The 22,812-nt window shown below is 39.2% G+C and overlaps 1 protein-coding gene across 1 annotated transcript in view; it reads left to right on the top strand.

The window, feature by feature from the left end:
* Positions 1-22,812, top strand: part of zgc:112332 (uncharacterized protein LOC553712 homolog) — a 44,331-nt gene that overhangs the window by 8,784 nt on the left and 12,735 nt on the right. Inside the window, exons 2-5 of the mRNA XM_028803927.2 lie at positions 10,177-10,292; positions 11,062-11,217; positions 12,547-12,651; positions 13,716-13,925. Coding sequence (XP_028659760.1) covers positions 10,177-10,292; positions 11,062-11,217; positions 12,547-12,651; positions 13,716-13,925 — 587 coding nt within the window. The remainder of the gene's footprint in view (positions 1-10,176; positions 10,293-11,061; positions 11,218-12,546; positions 12,652-13,715; positions 13,926-22,812) is intronic.

Raw genomic sequence — 22,812 nt, 5'->3', positions numbered from 1 at the left:
ATTTAATCCCGTCACAAAATGAGGGTGAATGGCCGCATCAATTGAATTAAATAAGACCCTAGAATTCTTAGAATGATGGGATACTAAATCAGCGAAGAAATAATGTTTAGCTTTCTTAACTGCAACCTGGAAGTTGAATAGAGAAGTCCTAAAAATCTGTTTAGAAACAATCAGTCCATCTTTTTTCCAACGCTATTCCGCAGTTCGACAGGCGTGGTGTAGCAATCGCGTAGTTTCATTTAGCCAGGGAGCAGGTCTTCCCTTATTACAGTGTATCTTGAGCGGAGCAATTGAGTCTAAAACTGTTTTACAAGAAGAATTAAATTCTAAAACAGAATCATCAATACCATTATATTGAACATGTACATCAAGACTAGAGAATATGATTTTAAAATCGGATTTAATAGAAGAATTTAAAAAGCGAGAACAGCGTGGAGCACAACTAGTAGTAGGAACATCAACAGTAATATTCAAATCCATCATTATAGAAAAGTGATCAGTAAAAGAAACATCACATAAATCAATATTATTAACTGAAATATCACATGTAAGAATGAGACCAAGGGTGTGACCGAGAGAGTGAGTCGGCGTATTAATATGCTGGATAAAATCAAATGAGCCCAATAGTGATAAAAAGTCATTAACCAAAGGTTTTGATTGTCAACAAACGTGAATGTTAAAATCACCAACAATAAATACTTTGTCATGGGAGAGGGTGATATCAGCCAGGAGATCAGAGAATTCAGAAATGAAGATATCATTAATTACAGGAGGTCTATAAACCACAGCAAACAACAAAGAAGGGGATCTGCACACTTTGAAAAGTTGCAGTTCGAAACTGCTAAACAGACCCTTTGTAAGGCTCAGACACAAGAACATACTTTTAAAAACAGTGGCAATGCCACCACCATGACGAGTCAGCCGAGGAGAGTTTAAAAATAAATAACCTGATGATACCAAGTCAGTAAAACTTGAAGAGTCACCATTTACTGTACAATTCAGGTCTCAGTGATGAAAAAGAAAGTTTATTTGAGATAATAAAGTCTTGCAGAATAAAAGTTTTATTAGACACGGATCTCGCGTTCAAAAGAGCAGCCTTGATAGAAGCAGAAGAGCTTGCTGCGGGATGAGCACGGGTGAGTGTGCAAAGATTAGCAGCTTTTACTCCCTGAGAGCACACCGAGGAAGAGTGATGCCGCCTTGAGCTGGAGAAATTAAATCCGGTATCCAGCACCCATGGACCAGGGATGGAGTCCTGTGCAGGAGGAGATGGGTCATAGATGATTCGCAGGCATCGGGAATTCAAGCTCTGGGACTTGAGTCAGCGTTGTTTAACAGCAATAGCGGCTCTTCTTCCACGTCGGTGGTGGGTGTGTTTGCGTCTCCGAGAGGCATTCAGCTCACTGATATAGGCGAACACCAGCGTCCAGGTGAAGAAGTCAGGAGATGAATAAAACAAAGGTGGAGGATCACATAATATCCCATCAGGAGATGAAAATTGAGAGGAAAGCAAGCAAGAAAATATGTTAAGTAAAGGATCATGATCATAGGACAGTGGCCACTGAGATAAACTAATACATACAAACGAAGTTAAAACATAGATTAGCGTGACGAGCAGACGGCCAGCCACACCAGTCGGTGCCATCTTGTCCCTACCCAAATTTTGTCATAGACCGATGAGTCAAGATTATTTCTGTTGAGCAGGGGTTTAACTGCTGTGGTCTTCAAGGATTTTGGAAAGACCCCTGTATTTATTAAAGAGATAACTGTCAAGCACTCTTTCAATTAGCACATCGGATACTTCTTTGAAAAAGCCTTTTGGGACCGAGTCAAGGACACAAGTGGAAGGTTTAAGTTGAGTGATTATTCAAAGGAGTGCAAGTAAACCTATTTTTGTGAAGGCATTTACTGCATTGTAGTGAGCACAGTGAGAATCAATAGAGTTTGCTTTTAATATTTAATATTATTTAAAATATTTTATGTTTATACATGGTGAAAAAGCTTTACTTGCATCACTACAATTTTTTGGAGGTATTTGATTGACTGAGCTGGGTTTAGAAGACGATTAGTGGTTGAAAGTACTACTCTTTGATTTCTGTATTGTCATTTATAACTTTAGAAAAATAGGACCGACTCTAAAATGGACTTCTGTGCTATATTCGGTTATTTAATCCTTAAGTATTTCATAATTGACTGGTAATATGGTTTTAATCCATGTGCACTCAGCCTTCTGACATTTTTTTTTTTTTAAGTTCAGTCATTCTATGCGCCTTCCAGGGTATGTTAGCAGTGGAAGATTTATTAACAATTTATTCAGGGGCTACACAGTCACCTGTGGCCTTCTCCTTTAGCATAAAAATTTTTCAGTTTGCTGGTTACATTACTGGCGGAATTAGGGTAAACACTGATTTAGAATATTGGCAAACCTAGAAGCTGCTTTTTTTAACAAAACACTGCTCTTTAGCTCAAGTCACCAACATTTCTGCATTAACTAAAATACCAAGATGACCAGATATGCTGATATCCATAACCTGTGTCATGTCGATTTTTATCCTTTCCAAATTACTTGGTCCAGCATGTGTTCCCTTTTGTGCGTTTCCTGGGTGACATGTTGACTGAGATCAAAAGAATGCAGCAAATTAATAAACTCCTGTTCTTTGGGGTTACATTGTTTATATACATAAATACTGAGATCACCTTCTATTAAGAACCTGTCATACTATCTATAATAATATACTAAGTCAGAGATTCCTTTCCTTTCAGAGGGCACAAAATTATAATTCTGAGATGCTGCTTCAGTTAACACTGCAGCATCATCACTGCTGAGCCTGTCACCGAACCAGATGTACTGAATAACTTTTATGCCAGATTTGAAACAAGTGATTTCAACACCCAAAATACAGAAATAAAGGAGATGCTTTATAAAAACACCAGGGGCCTCATGTATAACGCCATGCGTAGAACTCACACTATAACATGGCGTAAGCACAAAAGTGGGATTGTGCGTACGCACAGAAAAATCCAGATGCAGGAATCTGTGCGCACGCAAACTTTCACGTTCTTCCGCCACATAAATCCCGATCAGCGTGAAAAGTAACGCATGTGCACGCGCCTTTTGTCCCGCCCCAACTCCTCCCAGAATTACGCCTCTTTGAATATGCAAATCAATATAAATAGCCTTCTGTGAAAAGACAATGGGAAAAGCACAGGGGAAAATATAAGAATTTCAGCGAATACCAAGTGGAGGCAAAGGAAAAACGTACTATTTGTTGGTTTAAACAGTGGTATAATCAACAAAAGAAAGTTGATCAAGTGACAGTGTCGGAGAAACTCGAAAGATCGAGTTCACAAAGTCGCACAGTGCCCGAAATAAAAAAGAAATCACATATCAAAGTCGCCGTGAAAAGGCAAGTCATAGCCCACCGTCTGAGTGTCATGTGAAAGCTTAAAAAAAGACAAAAAAAATAGGCACACAGTGGGGAAAAAAGCACGAAATGTCAACTTTAATCTCGAAATTTCCACTTTAATCACGTAGTTTATTTTGCCATTAAAGTAGAACATCATAAACTTCATCTTAAAATCGTTTATTTTACTAGTTTCTCAAGTAGCACGTTCAATGCTTTGTTCTGTGTTTGATCTTCTATATGCTCTATGTGTGTGACGTGCTTCCGTTCTTTCTCTTTCTCCGACAGGACACAGAATCCATTACATTCGTGATATTACAGCTCTCTGAATAATTAAAATACTGAGATGTATACGTGATATCATTTTCATGATGATAAGAATGAAAGCATGTTATTAAACATGGGAACATGGTGGCGCAGTGATTGTTCATATCTCATGCAAGAGGCTTGCTGCGCCATGTGCGACCTTCGATGAAATAATTTATTACAGAAGTACTGTCTCTTTCAAATGTACTAACCTCCAATTCCTGTCCTTACTTTTCTTTCTCCAAAAACCCAATCGCCACACAATCAGCTCTGTAATAGACGTTAAGCCATTTGTAAGCTTAGAACGTCGATTCTTCAAAACTTTTAAGGAACATTGAAATATCTTCATGGTACGTGTTTAATTATTCTATTCGTCTATCCTTCCAGTGTCGCGTCAGCACCAGCAAGAATACAACGCAATGCAGGAACAATCCTTGAACTAGCTAGCGCTGCGGCACCGTGTCCTCACATGTTTAATTATTAACAATACAGATTATTTAAATGAAGTTAAAGTTTTATCTGTATACTATAAGCAACATATTTTGCTGCATTTCATCTTAAAAATGATATTGTCATCATACGCGCTTTATAAAGTAGTGCAGGTTGTACAATATTATAACTGTAGTGTTAGTTTACAGTGAGGTGATTGTACTTATAAGTACAAACAGTACTACAAGGAGCACTTGATAGACTGATTGAGTGCGTTTATAGTTCTTGGGATGAAACTGTTTCTGAAACGCGAGGTCCGTACAGGAAAGGCTTTGATGCTTTTTGCCGTGGTTGAGGTAGTGTGTACTTGAAACTGTATACCGATAATTCTCTTTCCGATCAGCTGCTGCTTTGATTCACACTCAGATACAGTGATGTAAATACTCCGAGTGGTGCAGTGAGAGTAATATGGAAAAAGATGATCCGCAGTGGCAACCTTTAACGGGAGCAGCAAAAAGAAGAACAAGATGCAGTGAGCGTAACAACGCTAAAGCAGTTATGGTATTTGGAATACTATGGCTATTCCCTGGACCATTATATTGCTACAGGTTAATTACAATCAGATGCATTACACTAATAAACAATATGCAGTTAATTTCAGTGTATTTATAAAGCCGCGTCAGGAATGTAGAGCTAAGAAAGAAAGGATGAGCACACAGGAACAGTAGCACTGCTTTGACGCTGGGTGCCGCCAGTCTGCAAAACTGAGCGGAGAAATTGCGTACGCCAAGGTATGAGTTACCGTGGAAATGTGCATGGCTTTACGCCAAGTTTAGGTTTTATACATTGCGATTTGAGCGTGGAAGCGTTCGTACGCAACATTTCTGTGTGTACGCACCGTTTATACATGAGGCCCCAGGTATTCTGCTGTGATTGGGTTCAGTTTAACTGAAGTGGAAAAAGGCTTGCGGCAGGCCAAAACAAACAGAGCAGTGGGACCAGACGGCATATCAGGTCGGCTCTTAAAGTCTTGCTCTAAGCAGCTCTCTCCAGTTTTTCATTTGCTTTTTAACTGGTCTCTGACCTGTGGTATTGTACCTAATCTGTGGAAACAATCAATCATTACCCCTGTATCTAAGGTTTCTAGGCCAAGCTGTTTATATGACTATAGACCAGTGGCACTTACATCTATTCCAATGAAATGCTTTGAACATTTGGTGAAAAACATTTTAATGACAGAGACAAAGTCTTTTCAAGACAACAATCAATTGGCTTATTGTGCAAACAGAAGTGTGGAAGATGCTCTGCTTGTTATCTTACATCAAATCTATACCTTTCTTGATCAGCCTGGTTCATATGTCAGAGCACTATTTTTGGATTTTTCTTCAGCGTTCAATACTATACAGCCTCATATACTGATTGGGAAATTAAACAGTATGAATGTAAACCCATTTATCACACTATGGATTCCGAACTTTCTTTTAAATCGTTCACAGACAGTTAAAGTTCAGGACACTTTTTCAATAGGCATTCATTCAAACACAGGAAGTCCACAGGGGTGTGTCTTATCACCATTACTGTTTACTCTGTACACAAGTGACCTGAGACAGAACAATGACCACAGATCCATTATCAAGTACGGGGATGACACCATGATCATAGGATGCATATCTGGGGAGGATGAAAGCCACTATCTAAATCAAGAGTTCCCAAAGTGGTCGATATTGACCCCTTGGGGTCGATTTGAACTTTCTAGGGGTCTATAGTTTCAATGAAAAAATTTGGGGGTCAACGACAGCAAAAATAGACCCCCTTACTACTGCTATTTGTTTGTTACTTCAAAATATCTATGATTCAAATAGGTACCTAATTAAGAAGTAAAATCATTTAAAAAAACACATTACATACCAAATATGCGAACGAAAAGGTAAAATGTGTCATTAAAAGAGTCACACGTAAGAATGCATGAAAATACATGTAGCACAAACATGTCTGTTCATTGTCTTATAGAACATATCAAAGCAAGTGCGGATATGAAAAACCATTGCATGTAATTAGGGGGTCGACGGTTTTAAAAGTTTTTGGTAAAGGGGTCTGCGGCTGAAAAAAGTTTGGGAACTCCTGATCTAAATCAAGTGGACTGTATGGTAAACTGGTGCAATAAAAACTCTCTCACTCTGAATGTAAAAAAGACCAAAGAAATGATATTTGATTTTAAGAGACAGAAATCTGTATGTTCACTTATTGTAGTTCTGGGAGAGGAGGTAGAAATAGTGAATGAATATAAATACTTAGGAACTTACCTAGATAACAATCTTAACTGGAATACAAATACAAAAAAATTATTTTCTAAATGCAACCAGCGCTTATTTCTCCTCCATAAACTCAAACTATTTAACGTAGACAAGGACCTCATGTTGTCCTTCTATCGCAGTATGATCCAGTCTGTGATCACTTTCAGTTTCATTGCCTGGTTAAATAGTCTGACAAACCAAAACTCAAAAAAGCTCCAGCAGATTATGAAGTATGCAGCTAAAGTTATTGGGGCTGATGTAGATGATTTGATTAGTGTGTGTCAGAGGGCAATGCTAAAGAAACTGGAAATCATCTCAACTGATGACAGACATCCATTACATGTAGAACTAAACTTCAGTAAATCGGGAAGGATAGTTGCTTTGAAAACCCACACAAATCGCTCCAGAAACTCCTTTCTTCCTAGTGCCATACGACTTTTCAATAAGAAATATCGGAGATAATGTTTAATGTTTTGATATATATCCTGTAACCTTTTTTTTTTTTGGTGTAAATATGTATTATCTAACTGCCTTACCTTAACCTTTCTTATTTCTATTTGTCTGTTTTATTTCTTTCTGTCTGTTATCTGTTATTAGATGCAACTGAGAAGGCAAATTTCATGTTTTCTTGTGTAAACATTGTAGCGGTCAGGGGCCGCTAAGATTCACACCGTCAAAGATGACGGTGATTTATTTATTTTAACTCTTTTAGGGCTAATTTTTTTTTTTCTTTTCTCCCAGGGCTGAATATTTTTCCAGAAACTAACTTTTTTAAAAAAAGAACACAAAACAATTGTTTAACATATCAAATCAACAAAAATATTTATTTTTGACTAATATAACTGTTTTGCATTTTGTATGAGCCTGCATACTATATAATTTAACATATTATTATTGCACATACTGTACATGTTACAAAGCAAAGTCCTGTAAAGTATGATAACGCTCAAAGCAGCCAATTGCATGCATTGCCACATTGCACTGCTTACAATATGTGTTGCACTGGTGCCTCTTTTTGAGTTGTCTATTGCTGCACACAACACAGTCAGGCTTGTACTTTTTGTCCTCATATGTGGCAGGAAAGTGGCGCTCAGTCAGCCTGTCTGGCACTGCTCTTTGTGCTGGCCTTCCTCGCTTTGCCAAAGGCACTCCAACATATTCTGCCAGCAAGCTGTCAACCACCTTCTTGCGGAAATCTGCCGCAGTCATAGTGCTGTCACTGTTTGCCTGCTTGAATAATATATATCCGTTTGTGAGTGCAATCTCACGCAGGCGATGGTACACAGTGTGGTACCACTTGGTGGACTTATGGCCGTAAGCATATGACCCCAGCATCTGATCCAGTCGATCAACTCCAGCCATCTTACAATTATATTCTTCAAGCGCAACAGGCTTGTCCAGCTTCCTACCTTCTGGGTTTCCCTTAGAGCGAATTGTTTTCTCACATAAATTGTTGGTGTGAACTGTACTAAGACAAGTGACCCGTTTGACATCATGCCATGCCAATGCCACCAAGTTATCCGCCCGCATGAAAACAGGATTGTCCCCTCTTTTCATCTTCAGCCTGTCTGGCTTCAGCTGTAAAGGCATGTGTCTCCTATTCACTCTGACTGTGCCACAAGCTCCAATTCCCCTGCTCTGTAGCTCCATGAACAACTCTGGAGATGTATAAAAATTGTCCATGTACACAACATGTCCCAAATGTTCATATCCCTGAAGCAGCTCCAGCACAACCTGACTTGTCAAAGGACAGTTCTCTCTCTGAAAAGAATGCTTTCCGGTGTAAGTAATTACTTTTAGGCAGAAACCAGTGTTTGCTTCTGCCAGTACAAAATCCTTTATGCCATACTTGGTGGGCTTGTCTGGCATATATTGTCTGAAAAAAAGCCGTCCCTTATATTTTATCATGGATTCATCCACAGACAAATCACGGCCAGGCTGATAAAATTGTTTATACGTCGGCTCTACAATGTCAAGCAGGGTCTGAACTTTGTACATGGGATTATAGCCTGGCTCACCCCTTGGAATTTGCTCCTTGTTATCACAAAAGTGAATGAAGCGTTGCAGCAGCACGTACCGATCACGCGGCATAACCTGTCCAAAGCCACCCGGTGACAAAGTACGTGTGGACCAATGCTCCCTGAAATTATATCGCCAGTCCAGTCCCATCTCTATGTGCAATGCCACAAAGCCCTTCATCTCGTCTTTTGTTGTGGGTTTCCACTTCGAAAAACGAGAGCGCGGAGCGAGCGCATCCCGCGATTCAAAAAATTGTTCTGCATACCTGTTTGTCTCGTCAGATATCAGCTGAAAAAACAGATTGAAATAGTCCAGCGGCTTGTAATCCGTTGTGTCCAGCAGCAAGCCGTGCCTTCTTGTGAAGTCAGGTAGCCAGATCGGCTCCCATGGATCAATTTCTGGGTATTCCTCCCATGCGAACCTTGCCGTAGGTGTACTGGCAGCGCGAATGCGCTCAGCTGCCAGCTGAGCAGCTGGGGCGGCATCGGCTGGTCTCCGATTGGCTGATGCCGGCTCCTCAATCTCTTGATCACTGTCTATGAAATCCGACTCTGAAAAATCAGTGTCTGACTCCGCGATAATGCGCAAAATGTCTTCTGCCGAGTATTTTCTTTTCTCGACTCGCTTCGCTCCCTCGTGAGATGTTGATGCCATCTTGTCTTTGTTTGTATTTGTTTACATTTCGCAACTCACTCACAGGCAAGGATCATTTGCTGAGTCAACAAGTCTAGCATTCCTCCAAGCACAGAGGGAATGCCTGTGACGTGACAGTGTGTTTTGTCGCCATTAACAGCTGATTGTCGCCCTCTATCCCTGGATGTCGACTTTTGTCGACATGCGCCCTCAACCCCTCCTGTCGACTTTTCGACATCCGCCCTAAAAGAGTTAATAGCAGAGATCCCAGGAATGTCCCCAGCCTTGGATAGACCCACACACACTCACAACAGAGACAATAAAGCATACTGGGAAAGGCAAACAATTACAAATATAATGACCCGAAATAATTAATGAAAACAGTAATACCACCCCTGACCCCTTCGGCGATATTACATATAAACACAAACACCACACAGCAAAGTCCATATATACCAAACAGGATGAAGATGAAAAATGACCAAGTTAAGTCCAGCGATCTGTATGTTGAAAAGGAGAAGGAAAAATACAGTCCTACCGGTAGTTACTGATGATGTGGATGAAATCAGATGGTTGATTCAGGAGCGCTCCACTCTTCTGGAAAACCAAATAATCCAACACAGTTCTCAGTGCACAGGTAGACAGACAGTCCAGACCCCAACAAACGAATACAGTCCAGGACAAAAAGATTAGAGTTCCAATAACAGCAGGCAGAGACGACAGATAACTGCAACACACACCGCACCAAAACAAAACAAAACTTTTTTCCTCTTTGCTCTCTGCCCTCCTTTTAACTACCTGTGGCCACCTTTGACCCCAGCAAGGACTGCTGGGAGATGCAGTTCTTATAAAGTAGCACTGCTACAACATGACTAAATAAAGAAACCTAACCTAAACCTAACCAACCTTCAAAGACAGAATGGGAGAATCTGTCAGCCACTACATCTGCAAAAGCAATTTTGACTACAATCTATGTCTTAAAACATTCCTGTAATTTAAGAGAGAATTTCTAAGTATATGTTGATATAGAAAGAAAATGGGAGACATTTTGTTAAATATAACAGAAGTAATCTGCTTTTTGTGTCTTTCAGAAACATGTTTAAAGGTCGCTGGTCTTCAGACATTAGATTGGATGGGAAGACTGCTATCATAACTGGTTCTAATACTGGCATTGGCAAAGAAACTGCACAGGATTTGGCACAGAGAGGTTTGTTTACCAGGAACTGTTTAACAGCTCAATTTTGATGTTGAGTTTATTTATTAAAAGCCACATATAAATGTTTAAAATGGAACACCATAATGCTGGTAACAAGCAAAATGAGCCTAGCATTTTCTTCTCCATATCATAAGAATTGCAGATATCTGCTGTGGCAATAATTCTAACTATGATGAATAATATGTTTAAGAGGAGGTTAAAATAACTTTTATTACTGCAAATCTATCATTTTACTATTACATACAAAGTAGATATTTTGACATAATTTTTCCATACTAAGATTATTATTTTTTACCTGCAGCATCTGTTGTTTCTGATAGATGGGATTGATAGTAAATGGTAATAAAAGAAGTAACTTTCAGTATTTCAGACAGAGTAGATGCCTCATTTTAAATCCATGAAAAATGGTATAGTTATTTAAAGGAGAGTCTCATTTTCTACAGTTCATGGGATCCTGTGCCTATTCCAGCAACAGTGGGTACAAGGCAGGGAACCAAGCCGAGGTGGGATTCTAGTCCACCCATCCCAATTTAATTAATACATACAGACACACCTACACCATTCCAATTTATTGTCGCCAAACAGAGTAAGTTATGTGAGAAGAAACTACATGAAAACAGACTCCTATTCCAAACTTATAACTAGAGAAACACATCTTGTTCATACACCTGTATTGTAATGATTATTATCGGTTGTTTGTTTTGAGGTTTCCATACTTCTGGGTAAAATGTTCTAAATAGGTGGTTCTTATCTTTTTCAGGTGCAAGAATCATTATGGCCTGTAGGGACATGGAGAAAGCAGAAGCAGCCAAAAAAGAAATATCCGAAAGTTCTGGAAACACCAATATACTTGTCAAGAGGCTGGACTTGTCAGACACTAAATCTATTAGGGAATTTGCACAGCAAATTCATTCTGGTGAGTTGGAGTTCCTTAGTTTTGAATATGCTACATACAATTGCCCAGGAGTAAAACATTTGTTCCGTGGATCAGTTCTTGCTTTTTCTAGTGATTGACCAAGGCTTTTGTTGATGGTATTTAGAACACACAGTTTTATAGGAAACTGTATTATTTTGAATTCAAACAGGTAAATAGTAGAACTAATGAGAATTTTGTGTATAAGCACATCCTGCAAAAAACATAGCTTCAATCAGAATTGAATGTAACACTTTCTTGTACCATTACAAAAGTTTGGAGGGTATAGGTGAAAAGAACAAGTGAAAAGAAATAATATTGTGAACAATGTAGAAATGTCCCTGTGCTCCCCAACCTGACCACACCTAACGTGAGAGGTACATGCTTAAATTTGGAATTAGTAGGAACTTAAAAAAAAAAAAAAAAAAAAAAAAAAACTCTGAATTGGGTTAATAAAGAGTTGATAAAGAAGCTGCAAAGGAAATTAGATTAAATAAACTGGAATTAAACAAATCATCAGCACCAGGTAATATTTACCTTCCAAGTTTTTAAGGAGGTTAGCGAGTACATATATAAACCATTGATGCGTATTTTTAGAAAGTCACTGCGCACTGGAAAATGGCAGATATCTCATTATATAAAAAGGGTGACCAGGCAAATATAGGCCAATAAGCTTAACATACATCACAGGTAAATTAACAGAAGGAATTATTAAGGATAAGATTGAGCAACACATGGCAAGAGCAGGAGTTTTGCTGAACAATCAGCATGGGTTCAGGAGAGGGAGGACATGTTTTACCAACATGCTGGAATTCTATGAGGAAGCAACAAAACAATATTATCAGAGTGTAGCATACAATATAATTTATCTTGATTTTCAGAAAGCATTTGATAAGGTGCCAAATGAGAGATTGGGCATCAAAGTAAAAAGTTGGAATTCAAGGTATGATATGATATAAAAACAAGTCACTGGAGATCTGTAGTTGGGAATCTGATATATCATCTACACTGTTCCCAATTATGTAGCCACCCAAGGTTTCCAGCAGCTTCTGGAATGCCTTCTACACCTAGGTGTTATAAAAATAAATGGAACGGATGCAAAATCTGGTGCTCATCAAAGCACCTACAGTTGCAGCTTGCGACACTTGTTAATTTGGTGGTGTACACATTTCAGATTTCAGAAACACATTTCTGAATAGCTGTGAGTAGCCTGTATTAGAGTTCACATCTCATCAGCTCTAAACTGTGTTACCCATTGAATGACTGTTTATAGAAGAACAGTAATGCATTAATGAATATGTATTTATTCATTGATTTGTATTCAATCTTTAGAAGAGAATCAAGTCAACATTCTTATTAACAACGCAGGAGTTATGATGTGCCCTTATTTAAAGACTGCTGATGGCTTTGAGCTACAATTTGGTGTCAATCACTTAGGTAAGTGATATGTAGTAAATTTTGGTATTATTGTGATTACTTCTTTTAAATCAGTACTAGTACACATTAAAGTAATATTGTGGTGACTGTGTTTCTGTTACTTATTTTTTCTTAATTTAATAACCTATCCTGCAGCTTTAGCCTTTGCCCAAACATACCCTTGCAAGTTCATTCTAAATTTTTATTCTTTGTCAATGAAATTATCAATGTACTGGTTCATTTCATGTTGCACCATTATAGGAGTTGTTGATAACTGACTTTTATGTTATTGCTAAGCTTTGGCTTGTTGGATTCACATGGGGTTGAGTGATAATAGAGGATTTTTGTATGTTATTTTTTGTCTCTTTTTACCCCAAATGTATAAATTAATGGTTTCTTTCATTTTCATGAGGTCTATTTTTCTAAGACACATTAGATTGTATATGTCCTACATAGAGAAATTACTGCAAGACCAATTATGACTCAGTAATGCAGAGGAGAGACTGCATATAGTGGTGATATTTATTGATAAATAGTCTCCAAGGCATTCCACATTAAGAGAAATTATAGGAAAGTGGCAAGGAACGAACACCTGGCAGGAAAGAGAAATACATATATCCTTTCCATAAAATGGGACCTATCTAGCTAATGCTACATATATGTGTATGAAGTTTTCATGATTTTCTGATCCTCAACTGTAAATTCTTTGCCTTAATGCTAAGTGATATGCATAGCAAAATTAAACACTGAACACCAGCTAGGTCAAATAATCCCCAGTATAGTCTATGGTAGTGGTATCATTGTGTTATGAGACATTTCTCAACAGCAAGGAGTGGCAACATTTTCTCCATTTACCAAGGGTGCATCTCTCCATGAAGTACCTTGAGTCTGTTTAAGGGGTATTTAAACTCCCAGTCTCGCCACTAACATTTTCCCTATATGTTCATGGGTTAGACCAAGCAGGTTGATAGTGGATTGACAGATGGAAAACTAAAACATAATATTAAACTTTGTTGAACACATATGCCAAATTTGAGAGACATCAATCACTAATTGTTCCATTTGTTTTATTTTTCTGTTCTCAGGACACTTCTTACTTACATATTTACTGATTGACATTATAAAAAAATCAGCACCAGCCAGAATCATTAATGTCTCTTCCATGGCACATAAATGGGGTAATATAATGTTTGAGGATATAAATAGTGAGAAAAGTTATGATTCCTTGAAAGCCTACTCTCAAAGTAAACTTGCAAATGTGCTTTTTAGCAGAGAACTGGCAGAACGACTTAAAGGTAAGTTATTTTGTTAGATTTTTCTCCTGTCAAGTGTAAAGATTGTAATGAAGAGCTTTGCCTTTGATTGTGTTGTTTTATAACCCATGTAAAGTATAACAATTTGTCTTTTTAATTTGAGCTACTGTAAATGGCTAACTCCTGACAAAAGACAATAATATGTCTTGAGTTAAGCTGCTGGAATTAAATGCTCACAAACCTGATATGTTATTATTTAAGTTTTAAATTAATTACTGGATCATAGAATTTTATTTTATCTGGAAAATACCAGAATACATCACATCTTCGGACTAAGGGAATAGTTTTTGAAAGGCTGCCAAAAAATTGTCGCATGATAGGTCAATGAATGTACAACACAAGTAGAAGGACTTCAGAAGACCATTTGAAATGATGGTGTTTGGATTGGATTGTCCACTGATCAACTCAAGTCTAAAATAGGATAAAGTTGATTACTGTTATTAATCTTAAATTATTAAGTATATAATGCAAAAGTCAAATGATGACTCGGGCGCAGCCGAGAGTGGCAGCCTTTTCAGCAGCTCCGTGTACAACTTTATTTTTCTACCTTTTTTTTCTCTTTTTTATTATTTTTTATTGATCACTCCTATCACTTTCTTTTATGTGGATTCGTTCCCTGGACACTTTTCCTTTTATAATGTGGACATGGATTTTTACACGCCGAGACTCGTCTATTCAAGTAGTCAACTTCAAGCGCTGAGAACAAATGCCAGTGTCGGTGTGGTTCCCTATTTACCCGACAAGGTAAGAAGGCGGTATCGTGGCAGCAGAGCTGGCACTAAGCTAAAAATGAAGTGGCTTGCGAGAAAGTGGCGTTTTAAGCCTTCGGTGCCTTCTGTGATCCTGGGAAATGTGAACTCAATATCAAATAAGATCGACGAACTGGCTGCGCTGGTGAAAAATGTCAGGACCTACAGAGAATGCAGTTTGTTGTGTTTTGCGAAACGTGGCTAACTACCACCATCCCAGATGCTAACGTGGAGCTACCCGGGTTTAGCACAGTTAGAGCGGACAGAGACGCAAGTACCAGTGGGAAGCACAAAGGAGGAGGTGTAGCTGTTTATGTCAATATAAGGTGGTGTAACTCTGGACATGTAAACGTCAAAATCTCCACTTGCTGCAGGGACATCGAACTGTTGGCCGTAAGTCTGTGTCCCTACTACTTGCCCAGAGAGTTTGGACATGTCATTGTTGTTACTGTTTACATCCCTCCTCGGGCGGACATGGAGATAGCAAGTGACATCATCCATTCTGCTGTTGCTAAGTTACAAACGCAGCACCCTGAGGCGCTTGTGCTAATCGCTGGAGATTTTAACCATGTGACACTGGGCAAAACATTACCTGCCTTCTCCCAGTATGTGGATTGCAACACCCGGGGAAATAAGACTATTGATTTACTGTATGCAAACGTTAAAGACGCATACAGCGCCACCCCGCTGCCTGCGCTTGGGAAAGCAGATCATAACCTGGTTCTGCTTCAGCCTCACTACAAACCAAGAGTGAGGGAGCTACCTACAACCACACGCTCATTCAGGAAGTGGTCCCCTGAGGCAGAGCAGGCTCTGAGAGACTGCTTTAGAACTACAGACTGGGATATCCTGCAGAGATCACATAGTGAGAACATTGAGGAGGTTGTTGTAGAGGTGGGCGGTATGACCAAAATTCTATATCACGGTATTTTTCTAAATTCTGCCGGTTTCACGGTATTAGACGGTATTTTTTTTCCCCATGCATGAGTGGATGTTAACCACATTTTCCACTGCAATTACTGCAGTACACTGTCTAAGAATAACCTATTAGACTGTTATGAGAATTGTACATCGTACAAAAAGACATTTTAATGTGCACACAAGTATTAATCCAGGTTTGGGTGGCACTAAAGAGAAGGAATCACATTGCATGACAGATGCAGTCAAAATATAGAACCTTTAATCGAACAAATTTTGCAAAAGCTTAAACTATGATTTTGACAACATATTTTCAACCATCCAAAGAGGCATTTAGACTTAGTAAAATATCCAGAGGTGTTTGTCAAAAGTTGGATTGCACTGAACACGTCTTAGAAAAGGAATAAATAGTAAATATTTTTTGTAAACCAACTACACTTTCTGTTAATGTTAACAATCTCTGTCCACTGACACGTTAAAGTGACTTTTTAAACAATTTTACCATCATTAAACTGCATAATATTTAAACTAATAAATAATAACAATAAAATACATAATAGTATTACTGATAGTTGCACCATTACTTCAAGGCTTCAAGCCCAGGTGCATTACACAGTATTCACAAAATTAAAATAAAATAAAACAAGTGCAATCTTGGTGATAACAATGTCATGACATCTTACCAACTGTACCATCATTTAGGCAAACTGCATTAATATGGACCTTGCTTCAAGCTAAGCTATATACATAAATAATAAAAACTGCAACTTGCATTTATAATGCTGTTTGTGGTATAGCCCTATGGAAGCGCATTAGGGCCACTGTGAAGAGAAAAAAATATGGACACGGAAGGAAAAAACAAACTATATGTCGAGAATAAATTCGACATGTTGACTATGTCAAGATTAAAGTTGACATTTCCACTCTATTCTCATAGTTTATTTTATAATTAAAGTAGAATGTTGTAAACTAAACTTCATCCTAAAATCAATGTTTAATTTACTAGATTTTCTCAAACCCCGTCACAAGTTAATGCAGCACATCAAATACTTTGTGTTAAGTGTTCCCCGACCCAGTCGTTAATCACTACACTTCTTAAACTGACTTCCTCCGCACTAAGAACAGACGCCTGCAGCAATCACCGCACAGATAAACGTCTTTGTGAAATTAAAACTAGTTATTAACTTAGCCGACGGAGTGTTCAGAACTTTAAAAATATCTTCGTTATACATGTTTAATTATGCCATCCATTCAGAGTTGCGCCCATCTCTGAACGAGTCGCCACCACATCGCAGGATCAATACAAGCAAAACATACACTAGCAAGTACAAAAACAAGTACAACTTGGCTTGCAGTATTATCCAGTAGTATAGAAACAGTATTTACACATCTGACCTTTTAAAACTAAAGCATCTCCAGGCGACAGACGTGACTGCTTTTTTTCGGCTCTCTGTCCATTTTCACCGCGTGGCATACCTATGCTACCGCCCCACTATTTGGTGGTGTAGCAGTGAAAAAGAGCCCTAGTGCAACAAATCTGTGTTTAGCGGTGTAGCAGTGAAAAAGGTCCCCACTTGAACAGTTTCCCGCTGCGCCATGTTCTTAACGTCATTTAGGCAATTTAAACCGGTGTTGCGGTATAAGAAAAATCCGTATCATAAAAAAAATAAAAAACGGTTTTCGGTATGAACCGGTATACCACCCAGCACTAGGTTGTTGACTGCACTACTGACTACATCAACTTCTGTATGGACATTGTAGTTCCAGTAAGAATAGTATGTTGCTATGCTAACAATAAGCCATGGATTACAAGTGACATCAAGGGCCTTTTGAACCAGAAGAAAAGGGCCTTTAAAAGCGGTAATCAGCATGAGCTCAAGTGTGTGCAGAAGGAACTCCGAGTCCAGCTCAGGGCGGCGAAGGAGCAGTACAGGAGAAAGCTGGAGCAGAAGTTGCAGAATAACAGCATGAAGGAAGTGTGGGATGGGATGAAGATCATCACTGGCTGCAGCTCGAAGCGGTGTGCCACCTTTGAGAGAGACGTGAAGAGAGCAAACCAAATGAACAACTTCTTTAACAGGTTTGACCACCCTAACCCACTCTCACCTCGGAGTACTGTACCCTCCACCCATCCTTCTGCTGATACCAGCATAGGAGAGAGTTTACCCCAACCCACAATTACAGCAGCGCAGGTGAGCAGAGAGCTGAGGAAACTTCATGCCAGCAAAGCAGCGGGTCCAGATGGAGTATCGCCATGACTGCTGAAGGCCTGTGCACTGGAGCTGGGGAGTCCTGTACAGCGCATCTTCAACCTGAGCCTGGAACAGGGGAGAGTCCCAAGGCTTTGGAAAACATCTTGTATCACCCCAGTCCCAAAGGTATCATGTCCTAGTGAGCTGAACGACTTTCGGCCTGTCGCTCTGACGTCACATGTAATGAAGACCATGGAGCGGCTGCTGCTTCACCACCTGAGGCCACAGGTATGCCACGCCCTCGACCCTCTGCAGTTCGCATACCAGGAGAAGGTGGGAGCGGAGGATGCCATCATCTATATGCTACACCGATCCCTCTCCCACTTGGACAGAGGCAGTGGTGCTGTAAGAAATATGTTTCTAGACTTCTCTAGCGCCTTCAACACCATCCAACCTCTGCTCCTTAGGGACAAGCTGACAGAGATGGGAATAGATTCATACCTGGTGGCATGGATCGTGGACTATCTTACAAACAGACCTCAGTATGTGCGTCTCGGGAACTGCAGGTCTGACATTGTGGTCAGCAACACAGGAGCACCGCAGGGGACTGTACTTTTCTCTGGTCCTGTTCAGCCTATATACATCGGACTTCCAATACAACTCGGAGTCCTGCCACATGCAAAAGTTCGCTGATGGCACTGCTATCGTGGGCTGCATCAGGAGTGGGCAGGAGAGGAGTATAGGAACCTCATCAAGGACTTTGTTAAATGGTGCGACTCAAACCACCTACACCTGAACACCAGTTAAACCAAGGAGCTGGTGGTGGATTTTAGGAGGCCCAGGCCCCTCCTGGACCCTGTGATCATCAGAGGTGACCGTGTGCAGAGGGTACAGACCTATAAATACCTGGGAGTGCAGCTGGATGATAAATTGGACTGGACTGCCAATACTGATTCTCTGTGCAAGAGAAGACAGAGCCGGCTGTACTTCCTTAGAAGACTGGCGTCCTTCAACATCTGCAATAAGATGCTGCAGATGTTCTATCAGATGGTTGTGGCGAGTGCCCTCTTCTACAGCGTGGTGTGCTGGGGAGGCAGCATTAAGAAGAAGGACGCCTCATGCCTGGACAAACTGGTGAGGAAAGCAGGCTCTATTGTTGGCATGGAGCTGGACAGTTTGACATCCGTGGCAGAGCGACGGGCGCTCAGTAGGCTCCTATCAATTATGGAGAATCCACTGCATCCACTAAACAGTGTCATCTCCAGACAGAAGAGCAGCTTCAGCTACAGACTGCTGCCAATGTCCTGCTCCACTGACAGACTGAGGAGATTGTTCCTTCCCCAAACTATGCAACTCTTCAATTCCACCTGGGGGGGTAAACATTAACATTATTCAAAGTTATTGTCTTTTTTTACCTGCACTTTTATTACTCTTTAATATTGTTTTTGTATCAGTTAGTGCTGGGCAATATACCGGTTCATACCGAAAACCGTTTTTTATTTTTGTTATGATATGGATTTTTCTTATACCGCAACACCGGTTTAAATTGCCTAAACGACGTTCGGAAAGTAGCGCAGCGGGAAACTGTTCAAGTGGGGAACTTTTTCACCGCTACACCGTTAATCAAAGATGTGTTGCACGGGGGCTCTTTTTCACTGCTACACCGCTAAATAGGTAGTGTAGGTATTGCGCTGTGAAAATGGACAGAGAACATTCCGAAACTGAAGCTGTGGCCGACGATAAAGTTGAACATGATGATACAGAAGAACTTTTGCCGAAAAAAAGGAGTCACGTCCGTTGCCTGGAGATACTTTGGTTTTAAAAGGTCAGATGTGGACCGTTATGTTCAAATGTGTAAATACTGTTTCTATACTACTGGATAATACTGCAAGCCAAGTTGTACTTGTTTTATTTGTTTTCAATACAGTGTAATGTACCTGGGTACTGTGTAATAGTGTGACGACATGTTGACTTTAATCTCGACGTTTATGACGAGAATAAAGTCGACATGTTGACTTTATTCTCGTAATTTGTCATTAAAGTAGAACATCGTAAACTAAACTTCATCGTAAAATGAATACTAGATTTTCTCAAACCCTGTCATAAGTTATATAGCACATTAAATGCTTTGTTTTAAGTGTTCCCCAAGCCATGTGAAATTGGTACGTGCTTCTTAAACTGACTTCCTCTTGTACTAAGAGGAGGCGCAGACAGCACACAGAAAACATTCACTTCATGATATTCCTGCTCTCTGAACATTTAGAATGCTAAGATAAATACTTGATATCATTTTCATGATGAAATGCATTAAAGCATGTATTAATCATGTGGGGTGTCTTGGGTGTTCCCTGCCTTGAATTTGCATGTTTTTCTGGTGGGTTTACTCGGCGCTTCAGTTTCCTTTCAAAGTCATGTAGGATGTGGGGTTTTGTTCTGCTATATTGACCCTGCTAGTGTATGTTTTGCTCGTATTCACCCTGCGATGTGCTGGCGCTACGTTCAGGATTTGCTCCTGCCTCACACACAATGCTTACTGGGATGGGCGCAACCCTGAGTGGATGGCATAATTAAACATGTATAACAAAGATATTTTTAAAGTTCTGAACACTCCGTGGGCTAAGTTTATAACTAGTTTTAATTTCACAAAGACGTTTATCGTGTGGTGATTGGTAATGTGGAGAAAGAAAAAGGAAGGATAGGAACTGGGGTTTTGGTACGTCAGACAGACAGCACGCGTGCAATAAAGTAAGCCTGCTGAGAAGAACATCCTTTGAATTCTGTGTTCATGTCTCCGACCACCAGATCACAAACCCAACATTTACACAATATTTACATTAAACCTGTGTGATACCCATTCATACATCCAGTTTTTTCGAGCCTCGTCACAACTGCCATAAAGTTCTTTACACTGAACGTACACCTGGGGACCCCTTACTATGAGGGAGCAGCACTACCGCCTCACTACCGTGCATGTGTAATACCTGCTTTAATGCATTTCATCATGAAAATGTATATCAAGTATTTATCTTAGCATTCTAAATTTTCAGAGAGCAGGAAAATAATGAAGTGAATGGATTCTGTGCGGTGATTGCTGCCGGCGCCGCCTCTTAGTGCGGAGGAAGTCAGTTTAAGGAGTGTAGTGATTACCAACTGGGTTGGGGAACACAACAAAAAGCATTTAATGTGCTGCATTAACTTATGACGGGGTTTGAGAAAATGTAGTAAATTAAACATTGAAGTTTAGTTTGCGACATTCTACTTTAATTATAAAATAAACTATAAGAATAAAGTAGAAATGTCGACTTTAATCTCAACATAAACGGCGAGAATAAAGTGGAAATGTCGACTTTAATCTCGACATAAGCGTCAAAATTAAAGTGGAAATGTCGAGAATAAAGTCAACATGTCGACTTTATTCTAGACATATAGTTTGTTTTTTTCTTCCCTGTGTCCGTATTTTTTTTCTTCTCCATGGCCCTAATACGATTCCGTAGAGCTATACGACAAATAGCATCATAAATGCAAGTTGCAGTTTTATTATTTATGTATATAGCTTAGCTTGAAGCAAGGTCCATATTCATGCAGTTTGCCTAAATGATGGTTCAGTTGGTAAAGATGTCATCACCAAGTTGCACTTGTTTTATTTTATTTTAATTTGGTGAATACTGTGTAATGCACTTGGGCTTGAAGTCTTGGAAGTAATGGTATTATAGTGGAAGTTGCACTACTATTTATTTTATTGTTATTATTTATTGATTTAAATATTATGCAGTTTAATGATGGTAAAACTGTTTAAAAAGTCACTTTAACATGTCAGTGGACAGAGATGGTTAATATTAACAGAAAGTGTAGTTGGTTTACAAAAATATTTACTATTTATTCCTTTTCTAAGACATGTTCAGTGCAATCCAACTTTTGACAAACACCTCTGGATATTTTATTAAGTCTAAATGCCTCTTTGGATGGTTGAAAATATGTTGTCAAAATCATAGTTTAAGCTTTTGCAAAATTTGTTCAATTAAAGGTTCTATATTTTGACTGCATCTGTCATGTAATGTGATTCCTTCTCTTTAGTGCCACCCCCTTGAAAACTATCACTTTATGGGGCCATGCAAACCTGGATTAATACTTGTGTGCACATTAAAATGTCTTTTTGTACGATGTACAATTCTCATAACAGTCTAATAGGTTATTCTTAGCCAGTCTACTGCAGTAATTACAGTGGAAAATGTGGTTAACATCCACTCATGCATGGGGAAAAAAATACCGTCTAATACCGTGAAACCGGCAGAATTTAGAAAAATACCGTGATATAGAATTTTGGTCATACCGCCCACCTCTAATCAAGAGTGCCTTTTGAATATGTTAAAGAGGAAATTTAAAACTGGAAGTGAAAGTGGCTACTTGGGGGGAAAAAAAACGAATAGCTTTTTGATTGTTCTGGCTGCTCAAGTGCTTCAGCATGAGAATGAGGGATCTGATTTTTTTAAATTCTTAAGAACATTAAAATCAATGGGTTGTGAAGTCTAGGGATTAACCTTTTTTTCTAATTTTTGTTTGAATTCTTAAGAAATCAATATCCTAGGGTTGAAATGTCTAGGGAGTTCACTGGTTTTTCCTCATTTTCTTTTGGAAGACACAGTATGTAGCTTCCTTAGCATTATAAATACCCCCGAAAAAATTAGTCAAAACATAATTTTTCTTTCAACAAGGAAAACATTGTATGTGTAACAGAAACATGTAAATACCAAAATGTCAACATAAATGGTATGTCTAAGGTATGTCTAATGTCCACTATTGCACTGATGCAGATTTAATACATGTTCTTCTTGTAATATGTTTTGAAGCCTTTACCAACGTACAAGCCAATGTTGCAATCAGGTGTTGTAATTTTTTTGTTTTGAGCACTTTTTTTATATTTTTTTCTGTTGCTTGTGCATGAAAAGGTAGAATGCCAATGCCTGATCCTCATGATTGACACACTCCTTGTGTTATTGTAGGCTATTACAG

This window comes from Erpetoichthys calabaricus, chromosome 6 (genome assembly GCF_900747795.2).
Source record: "Erpetoichthys calabaricus chromosome 6, fErpCal1.3, whole genome shotgun sequence".
NCBI lineage: Eukaryota > Metazoa > Chordata > Cladistia > Polypteriformes > Polypteridae > Erpetoichthys > Erpetoichthys calabaricus.
This window is presented reverse-complemented; position numbering and strand designations above follow the sequence as displayed.